This window comes from Dendroctonus ponderosae, unplaced genomic scaffold (genome assembly GCF_020466585.1).
Source record: "Dendroctonus ponderosae isolate FM_Combo_2020 unplaced genomic scaffold, Dpon_F_20191213v2 Dpon_F_20191213_529, whole genome shotgun sequence".
In the NCBI taxonomy this organism is placed as follows: domain Eukaryota; kingdom Metazoa; phylum Arthropoda; class Insecta; order Coleoptera; family Curculionidae; genus Dendroctonus; species Dendroctonus ponderosae.
Window position 1 is genome coordinate 2,399 of NW_026018744.1, and position 10,648 is coordinate 13,046.

The 10,648-nt window shown below is 34.4% G+C and overlaps 1 protein-coding gene across 1 annotated transcript; it reads left to right on the forward strand.

Moving 5' to 3' along the window:
* The first annotated feature begins 383 nt into the window (after positions 1 to 383).
* Positions 384 to 9,488, forward strand: LOC109534196 (protein gustavus-like). The gene is made up of 4 exons (XM_048667056.1): positions 384 to 533; positions 1,689 to 1,964; positions 2,025 to 2,433; positions 7,787 to 9,488. Exons 1-4 carry the CDS (start codon positions 522 to 524, stop codon positions 7,927 to 7,929), a joined length of 840 nt encoding a protein of 279 aa, XP_048523013.1. The 5' UTR covers positions 384 to 521; the 3' UTR covers positions 7,930 to 9,488.
* The last annotated feature ends 1,160 nt before the right edge of the window (positions 9,489 to 10,648 follow it).

Here is a 10,648-nt window from a genome sequence, read left to right on the forward strand (position 1 = left end):
CAACTCGGAATATTTCCACATTCACTATCATTATTGTCAAATTTTATTTCTAATTTTTTATTTCGCAATTATTTATATCGCTATTAAAAGTGGTTGGACGAATGGTTGTGCGGACAAATTTTGGTTGGGGATTCGCCCAACCTCGCCCACCCCTAGCGCCGCCACCGGGTGCGACCTTTTCGTTTGCCCACCTGTATAAGAACTCGCATAAAAACAGGAATACAAAATGAGTCAGACAGCAAATTACGAAAACTCGTAAAATTATTAACAAAGACTTAAGCAATTTTCTAGCAAACATGATTTTTTTGGTTTGGATTGCTCAAATGTACACTGACTGGATTGTAGTTAGTTTTTGGAGTAAAAGACATCGTTTAATAATGGGTTTGTTTGATTTCAGACATGAAAACGGTGCGGGTTTGAGCGCTAACCATTACAAACCCTACAGGCGGCCTGGTCGCGTAGTCTGGGCCGCTATCGGTCTGGGGTTTGGCATTGTAAAGACGACTCCAACACGTAGGAGCATGGGTCAGATGGTAAGAACCAGAAAGTTATATTTACATTCTCACTAAGTGCACTCTATCAATTTTATTTTGGAAAAATCACACATTATCATGGTATTCATTCTAAGCTAATGTAATGGACGACTTCTGACACACATTTTTTGCTAATTGATCACGTCTGAAGCTGTACAGGTTCAAATAAAATGAAGCAAGAACTTAAAATTCTGTTTTTTTGAATTTAAGTATCGAAAATACAATTTTATAATATGAATTCTAGTTCAGAGCTAGACGGTGATCGGACTTAAATTATAACTTATTTCTAAAATAAGCCTTAGCTCGATTACGTGATAAGACGGGATGTCGACAGGTCAACGTATGGCGTTTGGAAATATGAGTACTTGAGTGGGGTTTGTTATGTTATTCATAGTGGAGTTTCTTAACAGCCCTTTCATGGGTGAGAAAACAAGTGCGACGTAAATAAAGTAGTTGAGGACATTTATGGTTGTAAGATCGACCGTGGATAATTATTTTGAATGCAAATACAATGTTTAGCTTGTTAACATAATCCGAAATGACTGACTCATTAGATTCAGATCGGCCCAAAAAATCCAAATATGTGGTCAAAATTGACATACAACTACTTAAATATAGTCAAAAAAAAGMCGAAATTGCATCAACAAAAAAAAACTGAAAATCGYAAATAGCTCACTGACTCCTAAATTACATAAGTCGTAGATGATTTGTCACAAAGCGCACTTCGTTATTTCTTATRAAATATTTGTGTAATTTATATATTGATATTGAGACTTAAATTCAGATTATTTTTTTTATCAAGAAATTGTTCAATTTATTTCGTGCAGTCGTAAAAAAACGTAAAATTCCCAGATCTTTCATAAAAAAAATACCCAGGATGGACAATACTTAACGACTACAATTTCCACGGGCATCCTATTTATACGATTAGTCTACTGCTGAACATGCGTTTCTATATTCGGCATCACATATGGATATATAAAATATAGGTCACCATAAATGGTCATACAATTATATCTCAGTTTTTAATAACAATAAATATTTTTACCAACTAATTTTCCTGTGCTTTCAAAACACCTCCAGAGGATTGACGGCAATTTTGAATCACCCTATATTCTGGGGCAAATTAAAAGATATATTTTTTTTCAATTTTAGGTCCGTTGCAACAGAGTTGACGCGGGAATCGACTCAGCCGCCCCATACCAAGCAGTAATTTATAGAGATCTCGCACCCACCTTTGCCGGGCATCCACGGTTGCATAAATTGTTAAATATGCCAACTGCATCGAGGGAAATGCAATTACAATTCAGTTGGAATAATAGCGATTGCTCTCCCAACGTATTCGTCAAGGAAGATGATAAGTTAACGTTCCGCAGAAATCATGTAGTAAATAGCACCGATTGCATTAGAGGCAAAGTAGCATTTACGAAGGTAATTTTTTCAATTTTTGGGAGGCTTTACATCAGCTAATAAGTTTTTGTTTCGTTTTAGGGTATGCACTGTTGGGAGATATGTTGGCCTATGCTTCAACGAGGTAGCGACGCAGTGGTGGGGGTGGCAACAGCAGACGCCCCTCTTCACTCTGTAGGATATCATAGTTTAGTAGGCAGTACCGATAACTCCTGGGGATGGGATCTAGGACGTAATAAACTCTACCACGATTCAAGAAACTTCTCTGGGCCGTTATATCCTGCGTGGTTAAACCCGGACGAAACCTTCATGGTGCCAGACAAATTCTTGGTTGTCTTAGACATGGACGAGGGCACTTTAAGTTTCGTGGTCAACGGTCAGTCCCTGGGACCTGCATTTAGAGGCCTAAAGGGCAAGAAGTTGTATCCTATTGTCAGCACAGTGTGGGCAAATTGCGAAATTTCAATGAGATATATTGGAGGGTTGGAGCGTAAGTATTTTCACTTGTATAGCATTTAAAATATTGAGTTAGCAAGAAAGCAATTTGGGGTTTTAAGTGTGAAATAAATCTAATTTATTCCTATACAAAAAAAAATTATCAGTCAAATATCTTTCATTCTGTTCGATTTCGTTTTGCCATCTTTCTGGTAACTTCATGATTCATGGCTCACAGAATTTCTCTGTCTTAAAGCGAAAAACTCAACCAAATGCGATTTGCGGTCATCGTTATTAATACAAGTTTTGCCATTTAAGAAGGTTTGTAAACTTCTGAATAAATGCTAATTCAATAGTGCTAAGCCGGGGTGCGTGAAGCCATAAGCCCGTGCAGTATGACTAAATACCGGGTGTCAATTTGAAAACTTCCCACCCTTAATATCTTTCTTGCAGTTAAAAATATGAAAAATTGGAAATACACCAATTTAATTTGAACGCGGATACTTTAAACGAATATTTTTAACTTTCTTATTTCAACCCTTAGGAGGGGTAAATATCAACCATTAGAGACTTAAATGGAAATGGGGGTCAGTTGGCACATCGTTTTAAAGTGCGTTCAATTCTCTTGTGTTCTTCTGTTCAATTCTCTCAAGTGATATTTTACTTTGTTGCTTTTAGTTCAGAGGTTTCCGAATAATCGCGTTTCAATGTTGCAGAAACAATTAAACTTGCCTGCATTTAGATTTTCGTTTTCAGGTTAGTGTTTACACAAAACTCATTGCATTTGTTCTCCTTATAGTACAAATGATTAGAAAATGATTCAAGTCGTTGAATAAGAGGAAGAAAATCCAGTTTAAACAATTGATTTATTATTTATTGATTATTTTACTTCAACAAAAATATTTTTTTTTTCGGAAGATAACTTTCTACAATAAAACCCATGCGATCTACTTACGGACTATCGTATAAGTTGTTCAAAATGTTGTCCATTTTCCTTTAAACAATAATGAAGTCTCGAATAAAGGTTTCGAACTCCTCTCTAACATTTCGGAAAACTTTACCGGTAATTGACTAGCAATCTGCTGCCATTCGCCTTTTAAAATCATCAATATCAGCAGGTTGTGTTTTATAAACCACGGATTGAAGAAGTCTAAGGGTATTAGATCTGGTGATCTTGGAGGCCATTCAATTGGTCTCCTTCTGCCGATCTATCGGAGAATTTTTCGTTTAACCGCTGTTGGACCGTATAAAAATAATGAGGTGGAGCCGGTGCTCCACCTCATTGATGATGGAATGTTAACAAATCCCTCTGTAAAACTGAATTACGCTTTGCATTAATTTGAGTTTCCAGCTCATGGGTGATAAGAGGAAATAGTCTCTTGAAGCATATTAAGGTACAGATCACCTGTCAAGCTTTCTTCAATAAATAAAGAACCAATAATGCCATTTCCAAGAATACCAGACCAAACATTAACTTTTTGAGGATATTGTGTATGTTCTTCTCGAAAAATATGCGGGGACAATTTTATTTTACAACATTTTCGTGTAGAGAAAACGAACTTTCATAGCTAAAACAGCTATTCGGACTTTGGGGACATCTTAAAGTCATTGATTATAAAACAACTTGCTGATAATTATGGCCTTAAAAGGCGAATTGCAGCGGAATGCCGGTCATTTACCGAAATTTTCAGAAGTGTTAAAGAGGAGTTCGAAAACATACTTTGCTATTGCTTGCAGGAAAATGGGTTTTATTGTAGAAATTTCTCTTCGCAAAGAAAAAGTTGTTTTTCTTGAAGTAAAATAATCAATAAATAAGAAATCAATTTTCTAAACTAGGATCTTCTTCCTTTTATTCAACTACTTGAATCTTTTTCTAAGCATTTGTACTATAAGGAGACCCAATGCAATAATTTTTGGTGTAAAAAATAACTTGAATGCAGGCAAGTTTAATTATTTCTGCGACTTTGGAGCGTGATTATTCGAAAACCTCTGGACTAAAAGCAACAAAGTAGGATACCACTTAAAACGATGTGCCACATCCTAAAGGATTGAAACAAAATATACATATTAAATTATATAAAACTTTGTATTCAGAAGTAAGGCAAACTCGTGATATCATAGGAAACTTCTCTTTTTTTAATTATTATCCCATTTTTAAATTCATTATTTGATACACGAATCATGTTTGTGCCAATTCATATTTGTAATTCATGCCCTTTGAAGATAGACTATGCAATAAATATTTTATTTCAACAGATGTTAAATTTCTTACCCATTGATTACTGGGATTACACACACTTAAATATAAAAACCCTACTTTTTATATAACAAAATTTTAACAGCATAAATGACAACAAATCAGAAGAATTTTATTGATTAATTTGAAAGTTTGCTTTCTAAAAACAATTTATTTCCAAATTAATACAACCAATACATATCTTGATGTATTTTCCAGACTGCGTGTAATTGTTATTATATTCTTATCCTTTCTGGATCTCAGTCAAAGTGTGAAAATTTTTGAATGTCGTTCATTTCACCACGTTTCGGCGAGACAACAGCGCCATCATTAATTTAAAGTTTACACAAACTATAAACACCAATTCACAATTAAAACATGTATAAAACTATATTTTATAAAGCGTTAAAACATTCATCAGTTCTTGAGGGAAAATCCTTCCTTTTGGGAGAGCAAAACATTTAAAAAACTTACCTCATAGTTGGTAAACATTACATTATGTTAGGTCTTTGCCCACTTGAAACCTTAAATCTGTTTCAATTATTTTCTACATTTGTGAGAATGGTATGTATGTATTCAGATAAGTCGAAATAGTTTTAATTTTTCACTCGTGTACGGGGTGTCCTATACTTATGGCTTTATTAGAGTTCGGTAAATGCTGCTAAGGTTGTCGGTATCTGATCTGAAATTTACTGCTTTCGCATGTTTTTTATTTCTATCATTTCTTGGATTCTTCTTTTATGGTAATTTGCTTCCCTAAGCATGTTGCGTTAATGTTGTTTTACTTTCACTAGTATTTCTCAGACTGTATTTATGTTCGTACATTCTCTTTTTTAAATATTGCTTAGTTTGTCCTATATATGTATTATCACATTCTAAACAATTAACTCTATACAGGATGTCTCAAAAGTAATAGCACAAAACAAAATGGCGGATTCCTGGGGTGAAAATATGATGATTTAACACAACTTACTTTAGTCCAAAAGTTGACGGTTGTCGACATACAGGGCGTCAAACATATATTTTAATTTCAGGTTTTCGTTATTCTACTTCGAACGGAGCTGCATATTTTAACGAAATTTGGTATACAGGGGTTTTTGAGCATAAGAAATCGAAATCTGCCATCAGAGTTTGACCAACTTGTAGAAAAAGCAACGGAAGGCGATATCTGGGCAAAAAAATTGTTTTAACTTTTTGGTCACCCGGTATTCTGACTTCTAAAATGGTTGGGTCTAATCGCCTATTAATTTTGCACAAAAAATGCATTCTAAGTCGATGTCCCAACAAGCTTTTGTTTCCGAGATAGTTAATAACACAACATACACACCAAATGTTACATACTTTTGATTCTAACAACGCAGACATATTAGTTAGGGAAACAAATTACCATAAAAGAAGAATCAAAGAAATTAAACAAATACTAAACATGCACAAGCAGTAAATTTGAGATCAGATACCGACAACCTTAGCAACATTTACCAAACCCTAATAAAGCCATAAGTATAGAACACCCAGTACATTAGTGAAAAATTAAAACTATTTCCGCTTATGTCAATACATACATACCATTATCGCAAATGTAGAAAATAATTCAAACCACTTTAAGGTTTCAAGAAGGCAGAGAGCTAAAAGAACGTAATGTTTACCAATTATGAGGTAAGTTTTTCAAATGTTTTGCTCTCCCAAAAGAAAGCATTTTTTCCTTCAAGAATTGATGAATGTTTTAACGCTTTATAAATTATAGTTTTTATACAACATGTTTTAATTGTGAATTGGTTTTTGAGGTTTGTGTCAATTTTATATCTGATGAATAAAAGGATAAAAAAAAATTACTTCACACTTTGACTGAGACGCAGGTAGGTTAAGAATATAAAAACAATACATATTTTACTTGTAACCGAACGTTAACTATGACTTATGACGCTTAGACCGTATATCTTAAAGTGACTATCTTTACACAGAGACTATTTGAGACTCAATTCTTCTGACTTCTGGCCAAACATCTAATTACTGAATGAAGGCTAGTTCCTGCTGTCGCTTCTTTTAGAGTTAAATCATGCTGATCATAGCAGAAACGATAGCACGCGTATTTTGTAAGACTAGTCGCTATAACTGGCCAAATAATTCATCTCTCCTTAAGTCTGAGAAAATAAGGATTAATTTACGAAGGTTTTCAAATTTATGTCCCTTTTTACATTTGCATTTTCTTCCTATAGTAGGTAATAATAATATATTGTAATACATATAATCATTATCATAAGTAATATTGAAATTAAAATTAAGGAAATGCTTCCATTGGCAACACTGAACTTTTTGAGAGAGTAAGTGAGTAGTTTTCGAATATGTTTTAAGTTTTCTCGAGTGTTTTCAAAATGTAATTCTTTTATTTGTAAAAATTCAATTTCTTCTATCAATTTTTAAAATCATCAATATTGAATGATCACCTAATTGAGTGACCGAGGATTTTCGTAATTAATTGAATCATTGGACAATGATTTGTTAAACTGATTGTTTCTAATACACAGGGTTCATTGGAACGCATAATTTTTTCTGGACACGGACGGTTTTGTGACAACTTTCTTCCAGATTAAAAGATTCACCCATTGATTTTAATAAATAGAAGTTTTTCAATTACATTATTCGTTCATTAATTGGAATAGGGTGTATACGATAAAGTATAGCCTTTGCCAGAAATCAAAGAAATTGCAATATAAAATATGACTAGGCCAGTTTTAATCGTCACATCGACGTATGCAACTTCGTAGTATTTTACTATGTTGTCGACAGGAATTCGCGTTTCAGAGTTTAACTCAAAAATGATCTTTTCAAGTTCCCGATATTTGAGAACATTATGATGCATAGACGAAATAATAACGAATTAAACCGAAACTGTAAACTTAAATAACTTTCTTGGCGACCCATATTAGCTTATATCTTTTGTGAAAACCAGAAATTATTCTCTGACTAACTTTGCGAAAGTTGAAAATCTCTTGAGTTAGCGCTTCTAATAAATTCAGCGATATTTCATCATCTCAACATTGTTTTTATCAAAAACAAAATTTCCTTTCAGTTTTTAGCTCTTTACATATGTATGTAATTATTACATCAAAACAGTTTTTCCATTTATTTTTAAAGAATTTATGAAAACACATAATCCTTCTGTTTGTTTCAGCTGAACCTCTTTCACTGATGAATCTGTGTCGAGATGTGATAAGATCAAATATAGAAGAAGCTCAGCTGGAGGAAAAAGTGATGAGTGTTTCATTACCTCAGGATCTAAAGAGCCATCTGTTATATCAAGACCGAAGATTGTGATCAAAAATTACACTCCGATAACAACTCTAAAAAACGTTTCCCACGGTACCTTTTTGTAAAAAATTCGCAGAACTGTACACTTTGAGCTAAAAAAACTGATATTTTTTAACTACATTTTTAAAAAATTAAGCACCAAACTTTTGCTATCGTGTATTTAGTTGACTCAGCTAACTCCTAGCTCTTGTGACGCAAATGTTTGGAAATCAATCTCGAACGTTCTGCGAGTTTTTCGGTATGTGTGTTTGTTTCCGCTATGGTGGGCACGTCCTACAAACATTTATAAAGTGTTTCCTATTGATCTCGAACGCAAACGTTTTCTCCATAATTCAATTAATTAATAATTAGTCGATATGCATACAGGGTGTCCAACCGGGAACCGCCGCGATCGATATCTGGCAAAACTGTCCAACTTTAAAATTTCTCCTAAATACAGTTTGCCAGACATCCATCGCGGCGGGTCTAAATGGGCCTATATAGAGAAGGGTACGGGTTAAGTAACGGATATGGGAGAAGTGTGCCAGAGCAGTCGGTAAATTCACACACTGTATTCGAATTTTCTGAGAACAAAAAAAAACAATAGTAGCTGTTTTATTTTAATCTTTTATTGCTACATATGTCTTAACAGCTAACGAAAAATTAATATAAATTTGAGTGGTGGCACTACAATTGCTTCTTTGACCTTTGATTATGGTTAGCTCGTAGCACCTTGTTAGATTAAAAGCGAACTTCTTGAAAACTCATGTTATACTTGTCATTTGTAGGTTTTATTATAAGTATGTTGTTTGGATCTTCTATGTAGGCAAAAGCTGACTTCTGATATATGTTCATCTTAATTATTTGTTTTCACCCACATCACTGGTTGCAACGGCACTTTCCTAGTCTCTTGGCTGGAAATCAGCTGGCTTGTTGGTTGAGCGGGAGTTAAATTATGTTTACGGTTAAAAATAAAACATTACCTAAAAAATAGCATGCCATTTACCAAAGATAGAGACTGGTGACAAACCAGGCAAACGCATTTTTAGATTTTTTATCTTAACTTCGTGAATGTTAAAAATGTTGTTTTTCGTATTTGATAAATTATTTCTTTCATTGAAAATCGTACAGCGGCCACTTTTTATCATGTCTAACAAGCTCTCAAGTCGCCGCGAGCCAGTTATTTCTATCACAAAATAATGTCAGTAAAGATTTATTTTTGAAAATGGAGAAACGTATACACATAATTTCTAGAATAATAAATAAATACATATATGTAAATAAATGTATGCATGAAATGTCGCCTTATACGAGCGATTAGTCCGATGTAATAATGGGCAAAAGTGACAAATTGTTGTAGATGTAAGAATTTATTTTGCGGAAGAATTTTTCTTTGTATTTGTTGTAATCAGCTATGTTCTGTGCAATCATTCCAAGACCCGTGTTCACAAGTGTATATGTGCATTGTGTTTATGACCTTTTTTTGTATTAAATTTAGGGCAATTTTTCATGTTTAATTACTAAGTAAAATAATTTGGTGGATGTTTCTAGAATATAATTTGATTGGCTGTAGCAATTTGAAAGTAGATGTTGCCTTATTACAAGAAACCCATTGCTCAGAAGAATATCACCTGAACTCCAGATGCGGTATTCCTAGATTCACGCTGGCTTCTGTTCCGTATCACCCGAATTATAGTACCGCGACTTTTATGAAAAATTATATAGAAGAGATAATAATATCAAAACCCGAACAGACGATAACATATACGTCGACCGTGTAAAAGTTGCTAACACCGAAATTATAAAACTTTGCAAATCTCAGCACAACCATGGCTAAACGATTCAATCTGAGACGTCCAATACCTGAAAATATTGATGGAGGACTTCAACAGCAGCAATACAAAATGGGGCTATATAGGCACAAGTGGTGATGAGGCCAAGGTATCTGAAGGGGCTGAGATAGAGCATATTTTTCTTACTATTCGATGTGAAGGATATGGGAACATTTCTTTCAGTCAGATATAGCTGCTTTACAACCACTAATAATAAAGGATTACCCTTTAACAGTAGTGGGAGGGTTCTGAACCAGTTTACCACGATAGAATGTCAAAAAGGCTAACTGGAATAGGTTTTCGCAAAAAAATTACCACAAAACCGCTTCGATGAACTTTTTCAGTCCATTCCCAACAAGCACTTTAACACCCCTAAAGGATGTTAAAGTTGGGACATCGGCAAGTTTGGATGAAATATATCAACAATTCAGCAAACATGCTTCCCCTCGCACTATAAAAGGGATAAACCGTTTCAGCGACGCCCTAAAAATAAGTATACTCCCGAAACTTTTAAAGAGAACCAGGATTGTTGTCATTCTAAAATCATCAAAGCAAGGACATTATGCTGAGGACCACAGACCCATTGCGCTCATGTGCGCTTGCTATAAATTACTCCATAAAGTCCTCCATAATTGATTGCACCGGTTATTTTCGTAGGCTGGTTTTAGTAACTACAAATAGATTAATAACGACTAATATAGAGAAGGGCTTCCAAGACAAGCGGACATCGCTGGCTGTGTTTGATGACTCATCTTTCAGTAGACTGATGAGACTGACTTGAGGTAGACCTCAACCACATTTAGGTCAAAACCCCATGGTCAGACCCCACCTTATGAGTCAAAATCCTGGATATAGACCCATATTATTATTTTTATACGGGGTGATTCAAAATTGGCGTCATTCCTCTGGTGGTG